Source organism: Trachemys scripta, chromosome 3 (genome assembly GCF_013100865.1).
Source record: "Trachemys scripta elegans isolate TJP31775 chromosome 3, CAS_Tse_1.0, whole genome shotgun sequence".
In the NCBI taxonomy this organism is placed as follows: Eukaryota; Metazoa; Chordata; order Testudines; family Emydidae; genus Trachemys; species Trachemys scripta.
This window is the reverse complement of record NC_048300.1, coordinates 94573838-94598071: the sequence shown is the minus strand read 5'-3', so window position 1 is coordinate 94598071 and position 24234 is coordinate 94573838. Positions and strand designations below refer to the sequence as shown.

At 43.9% G+C, this 24234-nt stretch overlaps 1 protein-coding gene across 1 annotated transcript; it reads right to left on the bottom strand.

Moving 5' to 3' along the window:
• Positions 1–2657: 2657 nt before the first annotated feature.
• On the bottom strand, positions 2658–19078 carry ZC3H12D (zinc finger CCCH-type containing 12D). Its single transcript, XM_034765445.1, has 6 exons — positions 18957–19078; positions 15650–16090; positions 10621–10760; positions 9196–9430; positions 6748–6854; positions 2658–6088 (listed from the first exon to the last, which is right to left on the bottom strand). Exons 2-6 carry the CDS (start codon positions 15949–15951, stop codon positions 5016–5018), a joined length of 1857 nt encoding a protein of 618 aa, XP_034621336.1. The 5' UTR covers positions 15952–16090; positions 18957–19078; the 3' UTR covers positions 2658–5015.
• Between the last annotated feature and the right edge of the window lie 5156 nt (positions 19079–24234).

The window sequence follows — 24234 nt, the reverse complement described above, 5'->3', positions numbered from 1 at the left end:
AGAGATTCAACAATAACTTCCAAGGAAATGTGTTGCCTTTCCTTTGGAAATCCTGACTTCACTGTAGCTTTAGACAGTAGGGTGACCAGATGTCCTGATTTTATAGGGACAGTCCCGATATTGGGGCTTTGTCTTATATAGGCACCTTACCCCTACCCCTGTCCGGATTTTTCATGCTTGCTGTCTGGTCACCCTATTAGACAGGGCTATTGCTCACAGCTGTGATCACTGTTTAGTAAGTGGGGGAATTTTCCTCCAGTGTTCTGGAACATAATTTAAAATGCTCTGGTCTAGGTAAGAAGGATATCAATTTGTAGTTTTCCCTCTAGATGTGGGCTGGCCATGGAATTAATTTTGACACAATAGAAACCAGAACTTACTGCTATCATTTCCAGAAAATGTTCTTGCCTAGACCTTTACTAAATAATTATGTAAATTGACCCTCCTCTTCTGAACAAAAGAAAGAGTGGGACTCCTGTGTGAGCAAATATCTGGTGAACAGCTGTCCTCCACCTTCTCTTGGCCTGAACTCAAAGCCAGGTGTGGCTGTTTTCTTTCAGACAATATGCACATGGCTTTAGGCCTTAGCTACACTGGCGCTGTACAATGCTGCAACTTGCTGTGCTCAGGGATGTGAAAATGTCTGCCCCACCCCCCGAGTGCAGTGAGAGTGCAGTGCTGTAAAGCACCAGTGTAATCAGAGCCTGCAGCACTGCACGCTTGCTCGTGCTTCACAGCGCTGCCACGGCAGTGCTGGGAAGTCCTGAGTGTAGCCAAGGCCTTAGAGTGGCTTAACACTCAGAACAGCAGTGGGAGTGGTGGGTGCTCAGCACCTGTGAAAATCCTGCCTGACTTGTGTTTGAGAGAGACTGATCACCAGCCTGCTGACATGCTTTACTGACCGCTTTTCAGAAAAACTTCATTTCTCCCCCCAAAAGGAGAGAGGTATAGCATGAATATTCTGTCTGGGAGTGCTACTGTATCATAATTGCAAGGAAATACATGTTTATAGAGGTAGAAGGGAAGTAGCATTAGACTGAATCTTGGAGGGGGTGGAGGGGAAGGCAGTTGGAATCAAAATTCTCAAGTTTCTGATAAGCAAGGGTTGGTGAATAATTGACCCCTGCTGATATTTTAAGGATTTGAGATGTTTTGGGAACTTGTGAGGCCCCTGTTTTTCTCTAGAAACTCCATCACATGCAGTGAGAGGCCATCTATGTGATTAGACAGCGCCACCTATGGTGAAGGGGCAAGTTAAGGATTTTTTTTTAAGATTCTCCATTTAAAACCACCCTTGCATGTAACACATTTCATCTACACCTTTACCATTATATACATCATTGGATGAGGAATTAAGGTTTTTATATTACTAATTGAAATGGATAAGGGCATCAAAAACTCCAGTAGTGCTCACTGATGTAGTAAAGCAGAGTGCATTAAGATTAGTGCTATACACTGTTCTCCAGTAACCAATTGCGTTATGGATGTTACAGGAAATAAAAATACCAGATAAGAAACTCCTCTGACAGGCTGAATTACTTCCTGGTTCTTTATGGTGCAATCAGGCAGGCGTCAGTTGCGCAGACAGGCACCTTTGTGGTCCACTATCTTCAAAACTATAAAGTTAAAGTGAGTTTGCATGACTAGGAGGAAAACCACCTTATCTGCCCCAAGGAAGGTTTGGCAGCATAATAAATTAATGCAAATATGCCTGCTGAATCTACATGAAACAACATGAAAATTGTTTTGTTTTTTAAATCACCATTGCTAAACTGCCCCCAATATAAATAGTTAAATCCCTTTAATTTAATCCTCTTTTTAAATAAACAAAAGTAATTTCCATGTGGAGGGGGAAACCAGATTAGAATCTTCCCACCTTCTTCCACTTAACCGTACATCTAGTTGGGGAGGGCCTTGAGGAGGGCAGTGACTGCCACATCCACAGCACCAAATCCTCCTCCCTCATTGTAAGGAAGCTTCTCTAATGATGCATCAGAAGGGCTCTCAATTCACCTGCAGCCATGAGGACAGGTCAGAGCCAGGATGTTGGTTCTCCCTGCCTCCAAGAGTACACACCATGCCAAAGCAGGAGATTTACAAAGGCATGAGTGGGAGTTAGTTAAGCACTCAACTTTCATTTGTCTTTGAAAATCTCCCCTATAAGAGGCAGCATCAACATGAGTTCTATTCGCTCTTGGTGCACAATGCACAAAACTAGCCGCAATGGGAGTGAAGAGTTCTGATCTGGTAACAGTTGACATCCTCTTCTCAAAGAGGCTGAGCATTATGGAGGATGAGAGGCAGTGGAAAGATCAGGCTACACTGGCTCTTTTGTACAGGTGGTAGGTGATGTTCAGAGAGAATGCAGGGCTGGATTATATTACTCTTGAAGAAAATACCCCAAAAAGAAGCAATGGATAAAGAGACCTTACCCAGAGTCAGTTCTAGTTTTTTTGCCGCCCCAAGCAAAAAAAAAAAAAAAAAAAACCCTCCCAGAGCGAAGTGCCTCCCCAGGAATGCTGCCATGCCGCCTCTAGAGTTGTGCCGCCCCAAGCGCATGCTTGGTTTGCTAGTGAGAGAGAGTGTGTGTGTGTGTGTGTATTAAATTCAATAGCTCAGATATACAAATATTTTTTCTAAAGCTCAATGTGATCATATAATGAAGAACATTTTAATATGTGTTACAGTATTACAGTGTGTCACAGTGGTGACATACTTAAACTTCGGAAAAATTCCAAAAAGGGTCAACTTTAAGATTCCATGTTTTGTAACCTAGATAATTAAATGACACAGTGCACAGGCTAGCAGCTTTACAGCTTACCAAAATCAAACATGTCCCAAAGGAACACAGTTTAAACATTTGCATCCATAAATCTGCTATACAACTGGGTAACTAAAGTGGGTAACTAAAGGTCAGTTTAACTCAGTTAAGTTTTTGTTTTCTCATAAGAAAAATAGCTTCTCTTCTCATTATCATCCTTGTGTTTGTCCAGAAAAAAAAAATTCACATGAGTTCAGGGTTTAAGTCAAAGATAAACCCACTAAATGGAGTTGAACTGCACTTAAGTGCTGAACATGTATCATCATCAGCTTCAGCTGTCTCTACCATGGTCTGTAGAAACCCTGCTAATATTTCTTAATTAACAAAACAGATTTTTAAAAGAAACCTACTTTTTATCTTGTGAAGCATAAAATGGGTCCAATCCTGCTCCCACAGAAGTTGATGGGAGTTGTTAACCATTCAGTGAGGACAGGATTGGGTCTAATGACTATAATTATAAAAGCAGAAGTGCAATGACGAAAAGCCAAGGTTATCTTATAGCTGGGATGTCAGACTAATGGGGAAAAAAGGCCACATTAAAAATGTAATGATGGTGTGTGACCGATGTCTATGAAGCAATATACTAGATCTAAGGCAGAGCTCCTACAGTGGGAAGTTTGTATAAAACTCAGAGAGTGTATGAGCCTTCTGAAGTAACTACACTTTTTAGGCCAAGATTTTAAAACATGACTAGTGATTTGGTGTGTCTGTCTTTGGGTGCCCAACTCATTTTTGGCATGGTGAAACTGTCTCCTTTTCCAGAGCGCAAAGGATAGGCTATTGCATCCTGAGACCATCCCCTTTTGCGAAGGGCTCAAATCTTGCAGTAATATATTCCTTAATTGGGCTGAGCTCTCATTAGCTTCAATGGATAAGATCGTTTGTGAGTAAAAACTGCAGGATTTATCCTCTGCTGAAGTTCTGAATTTGCCAAATAGTTGAACTGAGCACACAGAAATGAGGACACTGCAGGAAGCCTGCATGCTTTCCTGCGATGGGAACAGAACCTCAGTCTTTCCATTCAGCCTTTGTCATGTCAACAGAGTATTTGAAAGACAATGAGAGCAGCTCTGTGAGAGACTGGGAGAAGTTTGGCCCTCATGGGAGGGAGCCCATGCTAGTGGGAGATATGCTCTGTGGCTTTCTATGGATTGTCATTTGTGTGTGTATGTATGTATGTATGTATGTATGTGTGTGTGTGTGTGTTGAAAATCTGAGTTCTGAGGGGAATCCTTTAAAAATGCAAATCTCTTCAAAGGAAGATTGTCCCACATTGTTCTCATGAGCAGGGGGCAAATGATTGCTCTGCTGATGCAATTGGGCTGTCAGGGTTAGGACATTTATGAAGCTTTGTACAGGAAAAATCCACAGATTCGTTGCTCATATGTTACTTGCAATGCCACAGCACAGTGGTTTTCAATCCTTTTTTCATTTGAAGACCCATGAGTATTTCAAAGGGAGGTGCAGGCCCCTTTGGAAATCTTAAGACATAGTCTGCAGACTCCCAGAGGTCTACGGACCACAGGTTGAAACCAACTGCAATAGTATCTTTGATTAAAGGCTCTTAAAGTGCTTGTAAAGTATACACTAAGCCTTGCAGCAACTGCTCTGTAAGGTGGGGCAATATTGTTAGCAAGTAAAGAACAGGCAGGTTAACGGCCCCAATTGTGACTGACCCTTCTTTGGATGGGTGGAAGGTTTGCAAAGAGTACACGTTCCTTGTGTGGTCTGCATATAGGTCAGTCACAATTGCAGCACCTGTATGCAGCACCAGGGCCAGCTCCACTTCCAGGGATGGCTGACATCTCACAGGAGATGGGGAGGGAGAAGGGACAACAGCCCCACAACAGGAAGTAGAGTGGGCCATCCACACCAGGGGGATCCTAAGGATGACGCAGTGTTCCTGTCCACTAGGGAACTCAGTGAGGATTGTGCCTCAAGGAAGGAATCACTCTCCGAGGCACAGTCCTTCCCCAGGATCCCTTCATGGGTGGTGCAGCTCCTTACCATCGCCTGCTGGGGCCAGTGGCTGGCTGCCACAATTTGAGTCTAACTGACTTGCCCAAGGCTACACAGTGAGTCACTGGCAGAGCTGGAAACAACCTTGGACGCCTGGCTCCAGCTGGCAAAGTCTCTTGGGTTTTGGTTTTTGTTTTTCTTTTGGGGGACTGATGTGAGGAGAGTCTCCTCCACTTCATAAGAGCCTGTGTCTTTGAATTAGTAAAATTAAACTAGCCATATCCTTGAGATCAGGGTACAAGAACATAACTCGATCCACTTCATCGTATGGGAAGACCGAGCAGAGCACGCTGCGGATGTGCGCTCGCTCTCCAGCAAGTGGTTCTGGAGCATGATTGGGGAGATACTCGCTATGAGAAGTGGGTGAGTAGCTGAAGGAGCCGGGCCCCTTGTGGGGATCTAACAAAAATGGCTGAATGGGAGGCTGATTCTGCAAATGCCTTTGGTATTGTCCATCTTCGCGTTTGCTGTAGGGAAATGGGCCATTCGGAGGAGACCTGACAGAGCGTGTGACTTGCTGTTGGGCCTGCAGGCCTTGTGTGGACTGAGATCTGTCCACAATGTATTGGATTCTCTGACTCTGCACTGCTAACATTTGCACATTGCCGCGGTACTCAGGTCTAGAGTGAGCTGGATGCCTACAAAGATGAGAAGGCAGCTCGCACTGTTGTAAGCACATGCAGTCCAAACTATGGTTGTGATGAGTTGCATATAGATTGTGACAGTGATTGTGTCTAAGATTACAGCATTGATGGGTACTGTCCTTTGCATCCTCTCTCTCAGAGGTGTCTGCCAGTCTATTTGCACTATATATCTTGTCCCTGAGGGATAATGCAGAGAGCTGCTTTTCCATGAGCCTTTGCTCTCTCTGTAGGTCTTGCTGTAATACATTTTGTTCGGGTTCCAGCTTACACAAGGGCCTGTCTCCCCAGGCTCTAGCTGAATGCTCAGTGTAGGTCCTTTCCTGTTGCGTGGAATGGAACCAATCCGTTGCAAAGCTCTGAGTGGAGCTGCTGCTGCTGCCTGTAGCACCACTGGATTCCTGCAGCCTTTCTATGCAAGCGCTGTGGGATGCATTCCCTCCTTGGGTTGTAGTTGGGGCAGCCTTCAACTTTTCTTCCTCTGTCCCCAAGCTTTGAGACGAGGCCTTTGTTTTGGCTCGGAGCTCATCGGCCACTGACAGCTGAGCTTGATACTGTCGTTCAGGGTGGGAAAATTTGCACTTACTGCCATATGTGCATTTTTTGCCTGAAAGAAAACAAAACAATGAGCTGAGAGGTAGGAGTGGGGCATTAAAGTATCAGACAAATATTAATTTATCTATTTTAGGTACCCTCACCATAGTATTTGAGCACCTCACAGTCTTTAATGTATTTATCCTCAACACCGCTGTGAGATGGGGGAAGTGCAATTTGCTATTACTAAGGATACCAGAGGTGCCAACTTTCCACTTTCGCCGGGGGTGCTCGACCCATGCTCCATCCCCAGCCCTGCTCCCACTCCACCCTTTCCCCAAGACCCCACCCCCTGTCCTGAGCGTGCTGTGCCTCTTCCTCCCCAGCGCCTCCTGCATGCTGCTGAATAACTGATTGCGGCGGGCAGGAGGCACTGGGGGGGGGGGGGAGAACCTGATCAGTGGGGCTGCTGGTGGGTGCTGAGCACCCACTATTTTTTTCCTGGGGGTGCTGCAGCCCCAGAGCACCCATGGAATCAGGGCCTAGGAAGAATACATTTTAGTCACAGAGGTCAGCAAAGTCACAGCATCTGTGACTTTACTGGACCTTTGTGACCTTGTTTCAACAGCGGGGGTTGGAGTGTGGGCTGTGTGCCCTTGACCTGCAGCTGTGGCAAGGAGCTCCAGAAGAAAAACAGGCTGGCATCATTGTGTCAAGTTAAAGAAAACCTACCATAAGGACAGGGCTGCCATCTAGTAAAAGGAAGTACTGGCTTTTTGCTGAGGAAATTGTAAAGAGTAGGTCCATGACGGCCTAGCGGGTCATCAGGAGGCATAAACCTGAAACCCAAAAAGAGCATTAGTCACTCAATAGACATCCCTTTGTGAAGTGCTGCATTTCACTTACATTCTACTTTGGGGTCTTTATTTTTTTTAATCATTTATTGTGCACAGTTATGACAGAAAAGCCTTGTAACATTTACACAATCCCTATCAAAAGGAGGAGAGATGCACTAAAAATCCACACTCTTGCATCTTAGATCTCTGAGCTGCAACCACACTCTTTCTGGGAGGGAAATAGTGCTCTTTAGCTGACCAGCCTTACAGGTACAGTACTGCAAGTTCATAGAGCTCCTCCCCTTGCCAGAGGTTCTAGTATCAGTGCTGGAATCTCAAGCTGTGGAGAGAGAGGGTTGGCATTATGTTGGCCAGGCAATGGCTTTCAATTTTGCAGTATCAGGCCCTGTATGATACTTTTGAAGCAACAGAAAGTGACATGTTGATGTCTGCCCAAATTCCCTCTGTGCACCTATTTTCAGTGTGCTGCTCCATGTTCGCAGCACTATGATCTGTGTTTGGCCACCCCCAACTCTACAATATATACATATTTTAAAATAGTAGGAGTTGGCAGACTCAATCCACCAGTGAAATCAGACTGAAGGCTGATGCCTCATCACTCTGCCATTTACTTCATCATCCTGTGCAACACACATGTACCGCATATAAGAACACATGGATTTCTAAGACCTAGCACTAAGCCTTGGTTGAATATCAGACCTACCTATGAGCCTCTGCATGCCGTGATATTGTGTTATGTAAGTCCTAGAAGCATGGCGAGTTGGAGTAATAATTCCCCTGCCCTATCATCTGAATGTGATGTTTTAGGAAGAGCCATCACAGCAGGAATGTCAATAACAATTAGCACTTTTACAGTCAGAAACAAATCCATCCTCTCAACATCCCTGGGAGGGACTAGCTGGCTGGTGAAACAGAGTGAGAGAAGCTAACTGACTGGTTTAGGCTATAGAAGTTGTCAGAGTCAGAGAGTGGATTAGAAACTGAGCAGCTCCTGTCTCCTCATCCTTTGTTCAGAGCACTAGCCCACACAGCTCTCAACAAATGTTGATTGGCCATTGCTCTTTCTGGTCTGTTGGTGGCCACAGTTACGTGAGGTAGCAACAAATGGTTGGTGGGGTGTGGGCACATGAATGAGCATGGACCTTTAATTCCCAATCTCTGGGTGTAATGGAACCAGCAGCTAAGATCTGAAGAGTCTCTTAGAGATGGGCAGGTCTGTCCTTATGTGAAATTCTCCAAATGTGCTTGGCAAAAATAGCTAGACATATTTTAATTTTTGTAAGTGAGGGTTGTGAAAATGTTCTGACAGCCTTGTGAATGGGAAAGGAAGACAAGGGGAAAGGAGAAATGTTATGTAAATGTTTGATACCTATTAGTAACAAGGGAAGTAACCTGGCTGTTAGAGAGATAACAGATCTGACCTTTGAGTCCCATTATGCTGATAAGTAAGGGCTTTCAGCAACTATTATATTAAATGCATTGCCAAGTATTTTAGTGCAGTTTTGGGTGGCTGAGAACTACTAACACTCTGATCTATCAGAGGTAAAATCATTTGAGCGTACCACATCTCAAGAGGCTTGTTCACTAGGCCATCGGTGTGAATGAAAACTTGCTGTCAGTGCACATTGACCAGCTAAATAAAGGCCTGGACCAGTTGACTGAGTAACAACTTTTTCAGGGCCAGAGAAAGACATACAAAATTGGGAATGATCTACACACCATTCAGCTTCATATGATATCTATGATGAATTCAAAACTGTCAGTAGCATCCTCCAATGAGATCAGTCATGTGGGAGACCAGGATCTAATTGCAGAGCCTGGCCCCTCTCTGCCAGGAGAAGGATGATTACTGTACGGGAGGATTTGAAAATGGAGGGGAAAGAATTACTCACAAAGGGAGGGGACAGTTTAACTCACTCCTAGCCCAGCAGGGATATTAGACATACTGCCAAGCACCCAAATGCCTTCCTGTTGCCAGATATCAATTTCATTGTATCTCTGTCCAAAATAAATGTTATAGTGCTGTGACAGTGGGAGACAGTCCTATCTTCATCTCATATCTCTTATTCTCTGCATTAGCAGGGGTCTAGGAGCAACATGGGTCCTAGAGCACCTTTGTCACCCTGATATAGACAAGTTCCTCGAGGAATTACACAGGACCTTTGAGACCAGAGGTGAGGAAGAATATACTAAAGACAGGACCCCCCAGCCGACTCTTAAAAATACACCTGCTCCCTTTGACATCAAAGTTGCACTTATGGCTGGGTTGAATTTGGCCCCCAGCATTCAAGTATTTAAATCAAAGTAAAGACTTGTCCCCTACTTGTCACTGACAAAGGAGTACATGAGTAGCCGTTGCTCGATGAACCACTTCCACTCAGGATTCTCACTCTGGAGGTCCCTGTAGTTGTCATTGGAAACAATCACCCCATCTTTCTCATGGGCCACTTTAATTATATAGCGATCATCATAGCAGACCACCCGCCTGCCTTTCACCTTGCGGGATGGAGTGTACACAAGAATGGTTTGCTTTGCAAGCTCATCAAGAATGTGCTGATCTGAAAACAAAAACAAGAGGGAAGAAAATTAGTGATTAGCACCTATCAAGCATGTGTTGGAATCCTTTAAGAATCTAAAAACACCTTAAAAATAATAAGGGTTTTTAGGTACCTAAATACAGACTCAGGAGACTCAATGAATGGTGTGAATTTTTTTTTTCTGGGGCACTGAACCATTGGCATCAGCGAGAGCTGATGAGAACTCAACAAACTTATAAATTAGGTAACTTATGTAGGTGTTTAAATATAAACTCAGGAGTCTAGCCTTAGAGGTCTATTTTTTTTTTTAATCTTGGTCTTAAAGGATAATTAGGATATGATCTTGAGCTGTGCTGAGCACCTACAACTCCCACCAACTGCAGTGGGAGCTAACGGCGCTCCCCAAATCACCCTATGTGAGAACCTGCCATTGAATAAGTCTCTTTGGGAGGTAGCCAATTTACATACCTGAAACTGTGGCTACTGAATTACAAACAGCAGAAAATGTCTGGGTGGTTCAAAATCCGTTTTTAACAGGTTACACAGCTTATTTTCAGTCATTCCCATGATTGGTTCTGTAAACATTAGGGCTGTGCACACAATTTCACCTGTAACAGCAATTTTATTTCTTTTCGCTCTTCCACATAGGTCTTACGCCTTATCTAGAAGCAGCAGCACAATAGTAAGCTCAGTGTTTCCGCTGATTCATTTTTGTCCACTCATTTCTTCTTTGCTCTCTGACATTGGCTTTGGCTGACATGTTTTTTATATATTACACCGCAAGTGCTATATTGGTAATGACATAACAGAAAATGGTTGTGGATTGGCTGCTGTTTGTGTGTTGCAACTAACTGCTGCTGGAGAAATGTCACCCTCCAGTAATACAGCTGACAGCTATACCACAGATTCATTCTCCTTTAGCTCAACTGGCAGAGGTCTGTGCTTTTGAAGTAAAAGATTCTGATTTCTGTCACACATGCTACACAAACAGCAAAGCATATATGCAGCCATGGATTCATCACTGCCGCACCCTGAAAGATGTGCCTTGCTGTCTGCTTCCATGATGCTGCTTTCTCTCCAGGAAAGAATTGCATCAGCTTCCTCAAGTCCCGAATGCCTAGCCTTTACATGACATGATAGAGGTACAGCGTTGCTATAGTTAAGGTTAATTTATAATATATTTCAGATTATTCTTGGAACACCCTGTCTACCTGTAATGGGGCTGTCAAATCGTGGTGCTTCCTTTCTCCACGATGGGACAAAGACCTTGATGTCTTTGTGGCCTCTCTCCCTGAACCAGTCCACTGCCAGCTGAATCCCCCGACATGAGAACACTTCTTTGTTCCCATGGCTGCAACCAGAAAAGAGAGAGAGAAATAGGTTAAGATTCAGGAAGAGATACATGCAGCTCTTGGAAGCTGAATTAGTAATACAAAGTAATCACACCATCAGCCCTAGCACCTCTTAATGATAGCCATGGAAGCCACCTTTACATATTGAGCAGAGAGCCCCAGCTGGACACCTTCAGATACATCTTCCAATGGAACAAGTGACTTTTTATTTGCACCAGAACTGGGATGTTTTCAAGAACAAGTGCTCCTGCACACTAGACTTCAAAGGCAGACGTAATTGGGGAGATACTCTCTCTCTCCTCCACGCTGACTATCTCAGCCTCCATGTAGAGCTGGACCTGGGATACAAAGGTTGGATTCGCTTTAGACCACGCTGGGCTGTTCTGGACTCCCCTTACTGTCTAGGCTGGTGGTTTGAACAGAAAGTGCTCATGGTGGGAGCTGAATCACAAAGCGGCAATTTTCTCCTCAGAAATAAAACTTCTTAGGCCCTATTCTCTTGCTGTGCTATGTTAAGATGGCGGCCAAGGGGCCTGCAGGTCACTCTTCTCCAGCTGACTCTTTGAGAGGCAGGACACATGACTGGAAATCCCCACCACCGTCCCAGCAGATAGCATGTATAGGTGCTCCCTGCCAATGACTCCCCAAGAGGGGACAGGACCACCATATGGGGATGGGAAAATAGGAGACCCTGTGCCCTAGACCACCTTATTCTGGTCCAGGTTGTTGGATTTTTGCCTGTCCAGGCCAGAGGCAATGGGAAAACCTAGGATCTCTGTTGTAGCAAACCCAGTTATGGAAATCAGTTAAAATTCAGCATCAATCAGGAGAGCCTAGGGAAATAATGTCTGCGAGAGCCTGTAAGGGGCTATAGTCTTGTTCAATTTCTTTACCCTGCCCCATAAAGTTCTTGTTGTTTGTCATTATGGCTTGTCTAAATTTGACTACAAACAGTACATTGAGGAAGGTAATTTCGTTGCTCTTAACCATCGTTGCACAAGGAAATAAGTGTAGTGGTTTCAGATATAATAATCATCACACACAGATTGAACCCTACTCCACGATCCTGAAATGGAAAAACATACCCACACCCACGCTATCTACAGCAGCCTCACTTTTGTGTACTTTGAACTCTCTAGATCGTATCTCCACAATCATACTAGTGCTTTCAACATTGCAGAATACACACATTAATTATTAGTCTGTCATCATAGCTCTGCATCTGCAGTGACAGAATAGATAGGTTAGAAATGTTTATATAATTACTGTCACAGATACCGAGTACATTTATCATCTGAATCAACAAAGGCATGGAAAGTATCATTTTATGCTGAATCATAAGTGCAGTAGTGAAATGATTAATTATCCCAAAATGATAAAATGGAATTTTATGGAATGGAATTTAGGGGAGCCACCCAGCTGCCTTTGAAGGAGCTCTGGTTATATGCCTCTAATACCAGGTGCCTACTTCCCCATTCACTTACACCATGGTTATGGCCATGTACCGCCACTGATTTTAACAGTTACGCTGGATTTACCAATGCAGATGCAAAGAGAATCAGACCCCAGGAGTTTGTGTTTGGCACAGCGAGTATAATAATCATACTCAGCCAGCTTTGTAAAGTGCTTGTGGCTCTGTGGATGAAAAGCTCTAAGGATTAGTATTGGATAAGCAGTGATGTTATTACAGTGAAACAAAACAAAATAGAGCCAGAAGTCAGGGCTGAACTGCCCAGAATGCCTCCCTCCACCTGGCAGTTGAATATTGCTAGACACACCTGTGCATACTAAACTACATAACCATTTTTTCATTTTAATAGGCTTGCAGCTGGTAGGATTCTGGCAGTTCCCTTTTCAAGTGGTCAGGGATATGTTTGTTGTCTTAACAACCCTGCCATCAGGAGCTCTGCTGTAGATCTCCTCTCCCCAGGCAGTCTAGCTCATGGTTAATGTAGTTTGTGACTCTATTAGAGACGGGGATGCAAACTGTTTTTCAACCATCCTACTCAAGTTTGGGAGATGAGACAAAGAAATGTAATTTCCCCCCACCATATATAGAGATGGCTTGATTTCAGTAAAGTGCCCTATCCACTAGACCACACAATCTTTCTGTACTATGTACCAATGAAGTTTGTCACCAACATGCTAGGATGTGAAAGCCCCTTTTCCAGCATCACTGGGAGTGTTTTAGCTATAAGCACCTTCGAGGGCCATCCAGTGATCTAATTAATTTTCACAGATTCTAAGGCCAGAAGGGACCACTGGGATCATTTAGACCAGTGGTTCTCACCCTTTCCAGATTACAGTACCCCTTTCAGGAATCTGATTTGTCTTGCGTTACACCTCACTTAAAAACTACTTGCTTACAAAATCAGACATAAAAATACGAAGTGTCACAGCACACTATTACTGAAACATTGCTTACTTTCTCATTTTAATTTATAAAATAAATCAATTGGAATATAAATATTGTACTTACATTTCAGTGTATAGTATTTAAAGCAGTATAAACAAGTTGTTGGCTGTATGAAATTTTAATACTGACTTTGCTAGTGCTTTTTCTGTAGCCTGTTGTAAAATTAGGCAGATACCTAGATGAGTGGATGTACCCCCTGGAAGACCTCTGCGTATCCCTGGTTGAGACCCATGGAGCTAGACTGACCTCCTGTATAATACAAACCAAACATCCTGAATTGAATCCCATTTGAACTAGAGCATACTTTTTAGAAACATCCAATCTTGATTTAGAAATTGCTATTGATGGAGATTCCGCCACAGCCCTCGGTAAAATGGCTAATTACCCTCTAAAAAAAAATTGCATCTTAGTTCTAGTCTGAATTTGTCTAGCTTCAACTTCCAGCCATTGGATTTTTGTTATACCATTGTTAGATTGAAGAGCCTTCAACAGCCTTTGTCATACAGTGAGGTTTGGTCTCCTGGGGCAGCTCACGTTGCTTAAGCAATCCCAGGGACAATTCTGGGATGGAGGGATAAAGCATCCCTTTTGTTTTGCATAAGTCTTTTTAAAATGCCCGCTTCTCCCCAGTGACTCTCGAGTACTGACTATGAAATACTCAACACACATTAATCCCAAAGCAGAAACAGAAATGCTCTTCTCCACTTGGGCAACCACATTTCCAGAATGTAGCCTTTTGCCAGTTTCTTCCACGTGTTATAACTTGCCTGCGTCTTCTCTCCCCCCCATCCCCAAAGTTCTTACAATAAGGAGGCAATGGGTATTTCTTTCCTGTGTTGAGAGGAGCAGCTGTCCTGCTTGAGTCTGGGGTAGTCATGAAATACAGACTCTCCTGCACTAGAATTAGAAGAAAGTGAGAAAATATGGCACCCATTACACTTCACACAGGCCACAATGTTAAACTCCATTTATCTGCAATACAGAAAGGCTTTCCCTAAAGGAAAGCCGCTCCTGCCATCTCTCTCCTTGTTCAATGTGAAATTACATTCTTGGGAAGGCAGTAACTTTCTCAGTTATTCCAACTAGTTTTTACTCTTATCACAAACTTCCTGGAGATATCCCCAAAGCCAGAGAGTGATGGTTGGTTGGGAGGAGCTGTAAAGTTTTGGTCTTGTAATGGAGGCAATTAAAGAGAGGCAGGAGGAAAGAGAACTTATTAGACATGAAAACGTGGAAATTGAAAACAACTTACAGTTCCTTTATATGAAAGGTTTAGGAATGCCAAGGCAGGATGCCAGCCATGTAATAACCCAATAGCCTGATCTATTGCATCTCATTGTCTTGTCTTGCTGTAATTCCTTCCTCTACAGAAATACACTGGAGACTTCCTTTGAAATGGCTGGAGCATGGATGGCTTATTGGAAACCCATTTTGGGTATATGGCCTAAAAGCTCAAAATAGAAGCAACATGGCAGCCAAAACCAGCTACTGCACTTACAGCCATAGCATCATGGGGTTTGAACATGCCCTGTCTGGTGATCTCTGAAGTAAAAGATGATGCACACAATAGACCATGGAGAGCTCTGAATTATAGAGCTGCGGTTTAATTCCATCATGGGGTCCTGCAAAGAAGGATGGTCTTGTGGTTTGCAGGTGGGCCTATGCACACCTGTGTTGTAACCCAGCTGTGATAGTGACTCCTTGTGTCACAACTGAGCTGATAAACACTTGGAAAATGTAATATAGTCCAGATTCCTATAAACCACTAATCAAAATTAAAACACACAAGCCAGGGACGTTTTGGGATTGTGCTTGCAAAACCAAAATGATGATGAGTGAGGTTTTTGACAAAACCAAAATCCACATTTCCCCATTTTAACTGCTCTCTGCTTCTCAGGGCAGTTAAGACTCTTCACCGAGTCATGGTCACCTGATTTACAATTCAGACAAAATAGCAAAAACAGTACAGGAAGTAACTAATACAAGATACAATCACCTGAAATACTGTGCTGCTGCTTATCTGGACTTATACAAATGAATCTGATTTTTAAGTACAGTATAAAGTAAACACTTTAATTACTTTATCTGGTCATCCAGCTTGTCCTGCCAATGCCTCAGCATATTGATTTAGATCTCCTGGATACTTGTGTGTAGAGATAGCAAGACCTCACTTAGGAATTAAAGTGAAGAGAAGGCTGGTGAAACGTATTGCTACAGACAGTAGAGACTAAGAGTTAGTTTCAAAATGGTGGTCAGAGGTGATAATTGTTTTAAAAATCAGCACTTGATACTGAGAGAGAGCAGGTCCATGATATAAGCTACAGCCCCATGAACAGAGATATGAGATATCGCTCCCCAAGCATCTTGTGTGCTTCTTACATAAAAGAGAGCACAACTTCAGGCTGGATTCAAATACAAAACTTACTGAGAAATGGAGATCCCCTGTAGATATCAAGATGGAAAGACACGTACCTCATAGCAATGTTGCTGCCATCGATCACGATAGGTCTCAAGTGACTGGAAGAATCGCTTGCCACCTCTTCTGGCTGCTTGGGCACTGCCGGACTGCTACATGACCCACGGGGGACAAGTTTTGGGAGAGGATGCTGGGCCTGCCTCTCCTGAGCCACAGGCCTGCTACCCACCCGAATCAACTCTTTCAGCACATCATCCTCCAGGGCCCGTTGGCCCAGATTTTCCAGCACTTTGCAGATGTCCTGTTTGCCATACCCCAGCTTGCAGAAAAACTCTATCTTGCCCAGGTGCGCTTCCATCTGTGCAGCAGGTACTTTCTCTGGGCCTGGGCGGTTACCAGTCTGCAGGATGCGAACCTGCCAGGGCCAGTCTCAGCAGGCTTCTCTGTTCCTTTTACTTAATGCTTTTGTTCTCTCGGCTGCTTTTAGCTGGCATCAGCTTTAGAGGGGGGGAAAGATTTTAAATAATACAGTTAAATGTGGTAGCCAAGGAACTGCTGCCTCTCTCACACACGTTCAGTATACAGTGACACCTGTACAAGAGGCCAGTCTTATTAGGTCCCTTCTGGCTTAAGAGAGTGCCCCAGCTTTTCCTCAGGCACAATGGACATTCTTCTGTTCCATTCTGATTAGAAAAGCACCTCTGTAGAGCATCCAGTTTTTGTGAGCTTCTTGGGGAGAGTGGTTGAAGATAGGCATCACACTAGTCTCATCTCACAGGAAATCACTTAGAATAAAACATAACTGGGGATTTTCAATTTGCTCAGTGTGGTTAATGAACCACAGATAACATCTTTCTGATTTCAATGGAGAGATCTCAGATGTCATAGCAACTCAACAAATATGGCAAACTTCATCTAGTGGCAATGAGGGAATGTATTATTTGCAGCATTACTTGGAAATTTGAAAACATGTTAGCCCTCAAGAAAAATTCTGATCTTGTGAAACTGTTCAGGTGAAATCACTCAGATGTTCCGCTGATGCATGACTTACCCTGTTGTTTTCTTAGTCCTAGCTTCTCTGTCAGGGAGGTTTTAACTTGAACATAAAGAATTCACCCATACAAAGGTGTAGCCTTGAGCCTAAACTTATTTGAGCAGTTTTAATTTTAATTGGATTCATCGTTGAGAGGCTGTGGAGAGAGGGCCAGACTCAGAAGTGAGTATGCCTGAGTGTAAGCTAGGGGAACATAAGTTTCTCCGGCCTTCGCTAGGAATGTTGAACTGGGTCTTGTCCTGGCATTTTGCTGAAAGCCAGCTGCCACAGCAGCTCCATGACGGAAGCACTAGTTTAGATTGGCTGCTGGCATTTTAACCCAACCTCAGCTCTGCAGGAGTGACGGCTGAAGTTTCCTTCCAGAGAACCTGAGGTACTTTACAACAGGAGGCTCTCCTGGGGCCAAGAGTGGATGGTAGTGAACTCAGAGCTCCAATGAATCAGGGTTCACCTGTAATACCATCTTTGTCTCTCAGCATTGGGCTTTTCAGACTTTTCAAAAGCCAAGTTACCTTCCCGGACAAGTTTGCAGTTTAAAATATGGTCATTAGATAGCATAATGAACCAAGACAAAAGGCCAAACTGGGTAGGGAATGGAGAGAAAAGAGTAACTAGTGCTGGTGTGCTGAGACCACTGGCTCTGATGCTGATCAGTCCTCTGTCATTGATTTCTTGTACACCCCAGCTGTATGCATCCTACTGTTCTCTCTCATCTTAGACTCGTATTGTAAACTGGTTGTGGCAGGGGCCAACTATTTTTTTCTGTGTTTGTACAGCACCTGTACACACACAGCTAGTTTGCACAGTGGTGTCCTGGTCCATGCCTAGTGCTCCTAGGCACAATGATACTATAAATAATTATAGAAGAGTAGTAGCCCTTGGGGAGCATGTGGGTGTATCCCACCCTCACAGTGCTGCTCTGTCCTCACCAGCGGCTAGTCCCAGATACAGCCTCATGAGTTTGCTGCAGGCTTTGCGTTAAGGAGCCAGGCTCCTTCTCCCAGGCCATGGAGACTCTTGCTTTTAGATCCATGGGTACTGGGCTCAATCCCCACAGCAGCCACTCCAGCCAGGCTATTACAACACACTTTGTGGCCTGAGCAGGGATTGGAGCTGCTGTGGCTCTCTGGAACTTGGGCTAAGCTTCCCTGTCCAGACAACATCTGTAACACACACATGTATGCGCCATGGCTCTAGGCTCTGCCATACAGAGGGTTGGCGTCTGCTAGCCCCTGTGAGCTGTGCAACCTGGATCTTTTAGCTCAGGCACGAGCGCAGAGATTTAGGCTTTTAGGTTTCAAGCCCCAGCGCTGACCCAGAGGATTACACTTTGGTGTGGGAAAGCAGAGCATGCAAATTGCCTTATTGAATAGATTGTGTGTGTCTCCTCCCTGCCCGCTTTTAAATGAGTAGCCGAAGCAGAATTGGATGGGTGCAGGGGCACATTAATGGTGAAATTATTAAAAATACATTTCCAAGGTAACTTTCACTGAATGTCCTCTCTGAACTGATCTGTAAGGCCACTGGCTTCTCCTTCATGCTCCCCTCCAGACTCACTTCTTCTGCAACATCTCCACTAGCTGCCTAACAAGGTATGGGTTGTGGGGCAACTGGGTATAGTCAATGGGTAGAGACTTAAAACAGACAATGGGCCCAATCCTCAGCTCCTGTAAACAGGGTAGTTCCCCCTGAAGCCAATGAGCTACCACAATTTACACCAACCAAGGCTCTGTCCCACAGTCACTTCTCTTCTAAGCCCCCGATCCTGCAAAGAGACCCTCCCAGCTGGATACTTGTGCCAGAGGCGTGAATGGGGCTCTGTGTAGCTTGTCTCACGCCCAGAGGTTGGTCCAATAAAAGGTGTTAACTCACTCATCAATAAAAGGTTTTGGAGCCTGAGGGTTGTTAGTACCTGGCATTAAGCCAGAGCATCAGTCAGTCTCCCGTAACCTCCATGCGGCAGTGCCAGGAGTGTGTGGACAACTTTATGCCACCTTAGCCCTCCTCTCCGGCCCCCGCCTGTGCTGGCTGCTGCTAAAAAAGTAGCTGAGCAGCTCTTGGAATGTACCAGCCACCACTAATTTGACTCTTACCTGTGGACATTTTCTCTGCAGGAAATGTTAAGAACTAGTCTAAGAAGATAAAAATACTGATCACGAAAGAAACAGCCTCACAGAATGTTTGGCGGGAGGCTAAACCATTTGGTTGTGCTGAAGGATTGTGTGTGGGTGAAAACTCTACTCTCTCTTCTACCACCCTCTGCCCTCCTGCGTTGGCTGAAATGAATAAAAGCGAAGAGTCGTACTCACAGAGAGCTCTGTGACTTGTCCGATACTATGCTTTGAGTCACCGGCTGCCTTGTCCCACGGCTAAAGCACCAGGCTGGAGTCTGAGCAATGCTGTTCCCCACAAGGAAGTCAGCCCTTTGTTTAGAGGCTTGTTATAACTCTGATGTCAACTGAACACAAACAAGTGCAGCAAGCAGGCTACGCCCCTTTCATGTGATTGTTTTACTTCCTCAGTTGGTTGGCTATCATTGAACTACAAGTCCTTAGACTTTCATTTGTTTTGCAAAAGAGGAGGAGGAAACTAAGGGTTTGAATGAGTCACCCATGCAAAGTTTAGCCATTTGTCACACATGGAGAACCCCAACAGCACTCAGCTAGCAAGAAAGAGAAAAGTAAGTTCATCTAAATTCTCAAAATGGATGTTTACCAGGTAGTGTGTTTTATATGCCTGACATGGGGGGAGGGGAGAAAGTAAAGAATGATTTGTCCACCACACTGTCTCCCAAATTCCCCATTTTGTTTCAGTTCCTAATGACCCACATCCTACAAGTCCTTATCCAGGTGTGTCAGTGGTGTAGAGGAGCTGCTCAGCAGGACTACGATAAAATAGTTGTTAAAAAAGGCAATTCACTAGGCCATCACAGATAAACACAGATCTCTTTACTGAAGGATTCCTGAACTCTCACATTCATGTAGACACACTATGCTCTCCAAACCTATGGTGGGAGCTGCCTTCCCACTATAAATGTGGAGTTCTTGCATCTCACTCCGAATGCCACCATAACCAAACCACTGTGTCTGAAACTTCACTGGCAGGGACCTAGCCTAGGGGAGATATCGGCAGGGATGGTTGGTAGCTATGGGGGTCCCAATAATTCAGATGGATTGAATCTCTGAAGCACTGAAGTTGCTGCAGCTGGCTCCCGTGGGAGCCTGGGCCCTGGCTGCTGCAGAGGGGGCTGGGGTGAAAAACAATCACGAAGGAAGCCTGCTCTGTCATTGTCACACAATAAGGTCTCAACCCTAGTCTGCATTTTATGGCCAGTGTGGATATTTATTTTATTTATAAAACTTCAACTTTAACTGACCCAGGCCCACCATGTTGTGCACACAGCCATGTGACCCTATGCTATTAGCCTGCACTACCTTCTCAAGGCTGTCCTAGTTGTTCATTACACACAGGTGCTATACAGCTAGTCTTAAATGAGCTTGTGGGTCTGTCTCCTCTTTGTATGTACAGCACCTAGCAGAACAGGGCCCAAGCCTGCTAGGCATCTTTTGGCACAGCCATAATATGAAATCAATAATTACCTTGCCTCTCTGTTACTGTAAAACCCAGAAACTCATTCCAGTACCTGGTGACTGCAGATTTTTTTTTTTTTTTTAAAGAATGATAAAAACTCTTACTGTGATGAAGTAATAGTGAAACAGTGCCTGGGTTGTTTTTTTTTAAAAGCGTTTCTGACTACACGTAGCTGCAGCACAATCTGTGCTTAATATCGCACAGTGCAATAGCGGAAAGGGATTTTTCCCCCCTCATGTTTTTGCAATTCTAAACTTTCAAAACACCAGCTATTGTCCCATGACAAGCCCACCAGTTAGAAGTGTAACTGTAATTAAAAAACAGACTCCATTAGTATCACTCATGATGGCATCAGGCCATTTTCTCATTCATTGTAACAGTACAGCAAAGACTGCGATATTAGCTCATAGTGTTGCTATTGCCCATTCCATCCCCAGTACCACAGAAGTAACAATGAACCTTAGCTTCTTTAGTTAAATCATTGCATTTCTTTGACCAAAATTTCTTTGCTGAAACTTTCTCATAGAGACAAGGACTAGTAGACATTCCCCTGTTGAGGCTGATGGTTTTTGGATTTGGGAATTTACTGTGTTGTGAAACAGCCCGTATCTTCCCCCAGAAGAATGTTTTACCAGCCTGAACCCAAAGTAGCTCATGTTTGACACTGCTATTGGGTAGCTGACAGATTTTTATGCAACTTCCTCAATTGTACCTATGGTCTTAGAGGACTGTGTACATTCTTGGTGTAGATTCCGTGAGTGAAATGCAGGCCCCACTGAAGTCAATGGTAAAATTACCATCAACTCATATGGGGATGGAATTTCACCCTTGGACTTGAATTAAAATGTCTTGGCTTTACCTTCTCATTTGTAAGTGTATTACTAAGGCAGAGTGTTCAATCATAAGTATATGCAATATTGGCTAAGACTGTGGGTTCTGAGCAAAGAGATTCTAAATGGCAGGATCTAACATTAGGGCCTGACCCCAAAGCCCACTGAAGTCAACGGGAGTCTCTGGGTGCCATGTCAGTTTATAGCAAATCTAAGATACTTCTGAAAGCAAGATGGAGTTTGGCCAAACCCACATTGATTCAGGCCACCTGCTGATGACAGGAGGTGATTGTGGAACTTCCACTGGCAATACTATCACTAGGTAAAACTGTTTGGTTTCTTAAATTGCAAAATGACAGTCACCTTCCTCCATGGTGACAGCAAAATAGTATTCCATTAGCAAATCAGATATCCCCTTTGGATTAGAAGTGTTACAGCTACAAGCAACCCTGTGCTGGCCCATGCCACCTGTTTCAAAAGAGAATACTTTGCCATAAATCTGGTGCAGTCTGAGGGATTGCATGACAGGCACACTTAGCTCTTTCAACCAATTTATGGAGCAGTGGCACCCACAGCGTTGGATGTAGGCTGCCTCTCTCCAAACAAACAAAGTGCTGCATTTAGTCAACCAAGGGGGACATAAAAGGCTATAGAAAGTGGTGATTAGTCAGAATAGAGAGGAGAGCTCTCCCCTAGCCTGACCGGATATAATTTGGCCTGCACCCAGCAAAACTACAAACATGAATGAGAGAAAGGTACTAAACTCATACGACCAGAATGTAAATATTTCAGGCCCAGACCCTTGCCAGCAGCTGCACTACACAGGTGTAGGAGGTTTTAAAAAGATCTTTTGATGCCATCAGGATGCACACTGCCTAACCCCCTTCCAGAAGCAGAAAATTCTTAGACTTTTTGGAAAATGTTATGACCCCATTGCAAGATCTATCAGAACATGGCCAGAATTTTTTTTTAAACTGTTCCACCAGTGCTTTAAAGAGCTATCAGAACAGATTTTATTCCTATTTTTATAGCTGAGTTCTTATTCCTCAGAGTTTTCTATCATACTAACTTAAGCACCTCACTCTCAACCAAAAAGTCCCAAACAAGCTTCAAGTTGAAAAGTTTATTGCTAGTCAACCCGAGATTTCTTAAGCGCTCCTGAAAACATCATTCAGCTTTAAAGATTTGTCATAACACCTACAAAATTCATGGTTGCTTTTTTAATGCAGGCACAATGCATTACATTAAGACCATCACTTCAAACAAAACAAAAAAAATCTGACAGTAGCTAGAGCAAAGGTGTTCAGACAATATATTATATACAACAAGCGTTTGAGTAAGCTACTGTCATTTAACATTTTTCAGATTGTTTTTAGCCATCAGGGTATTAGGCGCTTTCCAGAACTAGCTCCCTGCCCCAAAGAGCTTACAGTCTCCGGCTCTGATTTTATACTGGACAGTATGCTCTCAATTGCAGGATTAGAGACTAATTTTAGTCCTGACAGACAGAGTAACAAGCCATGGGGAGATGATATTGGTGTGTCTCTTATCTTTCCTCACCCTAAGATCAGCTGGTTACTCGATTAAAGCACATGCACATTTTGGTGGCATTCCCCACGAATATGTCAAAGGTGTAACCTTAGACCTTTGAGACCCTGGCCTCCTGCAAACATTTTTAGTGCATTAACACCAGCATTGGCAGGTGATGAGGGGTTTGAACAAACATTGTCTCACCTGTGTGTGCAGCTGTTAAAGGTGGTATGAGTATGTAGAAAGGTGTCTACAAAGTTGCATGTGGACAAAAGCAGAGGACTTGAAGCCCCATTGAAACTTAGATCCATAATTCCCTCTCCCCTCCCACCATGGAATAAGATACTTGAGAGTATGCTACAGTACTTTAAAGCTATTTAAGGAAAAGGGAAGAAGAAAACCCCCCCCAAAACTTGAGCTCAGAAAACTGCACTGATGCACTGGAGTGTCTGAAAAACTCCCCTTGAAAAGACGTCACAGCCACAGCTAAGTGAAGGTAAAGAAGCTGAGGTTTCTGCTCTGAGGTTTTTGGTTTTACAATCAACATTACCAGGGAAATGGATAATTTAAATACCATGCTCATCAAGTGTCAATATTAATCCTGAGGTTGAAGCTACCATAGCTCTGACAAAAATGAAACAACAGTAGGGAAGTATGAACTCAACATGAGTAGAATGAGTCAACTTTCTTAGGAAGCTGTGAAGCTGGATATACAGGGCATGATTATGGCCTCTTATTAAGAGAAGACTCTCTCTATACTAAGCCACAAAACCACAGCCAGGACAGCAATGGTGTGAAATGGTTGGTTGTTTCAGCTGACCTTGCAACAGAGGTCAGTTCATCTACACAGTAACATTACTTCTGAAAGCACCAGACAACATGATCATAGCAGTGGATTCCATCTATCTCATAGTGCTTAGAACTTCATGCTTGTAGCAGGAAGAGTTTGGATATTTTCCAGAATAGCAGCCTTCACATAGTGAGACATGCTGGGAATTGAGGTAGGTATGCCAGAATTTCTCAGCCCCATTTGGCATCTCCTAAATTTAGGTACTTACATCTATATTTAAATCATAGAAGTGTACGACTGGAAGGGACCTTAAACTGGTCATCTAGTCCAGTCCCCTGCGCTCCAGTAATTATTCTGTTACCTCTGTATTGAGTACAGTGACTTGTGCACATTGGAAAGGCAGCATGGAAAGTTTGCACTGACACTAATCTGTGCTATGGATCAAGAGTATCCAAGATCATCAAGCTATCTCTCTTCAACACATTAACTTCAGATACAGCAAGCATTAAGAATAAGAATTAGATGTGTTAATAGTTTTAAGTGTTTACTTGACACATGGTGAAAAAAGCAGCCATTTCTGTCGTCCAGACAAGAGAACCTTTTTCAAGGAATGGATTTTCTTACAGCAAAACAGGAAGTGACAGACAAAACCCAATTCTCTTGTATTTCTTAGGGCTATGAGAAAACCACACTGTCCCAGTCAGTCCCACGCTGGACAGTCTGTTGTAATACCATGTGCTGAATCGCACCACGACTGATCACTGTTCCTAGCTGTGGGTGTCTCAGGGTATGGCTACACTGCAACAAAAAAGCCATGGCACCGAGTCTCAGAGCTTGGGTCAATTG

What these genes read in the sequence shown, in the direction of transcription:
- ZC3H12D (XM_034765445.1), bottom strand. Translation starts at nt 15,951, where the DNA reads ATGGAAGCGCACCTGGGCAAGATAGAGTTTTTCTGCAAGCTGGGGTAT. An exon ending in GGCAGCAACATTGCTATGAG is followed by an intron (nt 10,761 to 15,649) that starts GTACGTGTCTTT and finishes TTCTGGTTGCAG; the next exon opens with CCATGGGAACAAAGAAGTGT. An exon ending in ATGGCAGCCCTGTCCTTATG is followed by an intron (nt 6,089 to 6,747) that starts GTAGGTTTTCTT and finishes GTTTTCTTTCAG; the next exon opens with GCAAAAAATGCACATATGGC.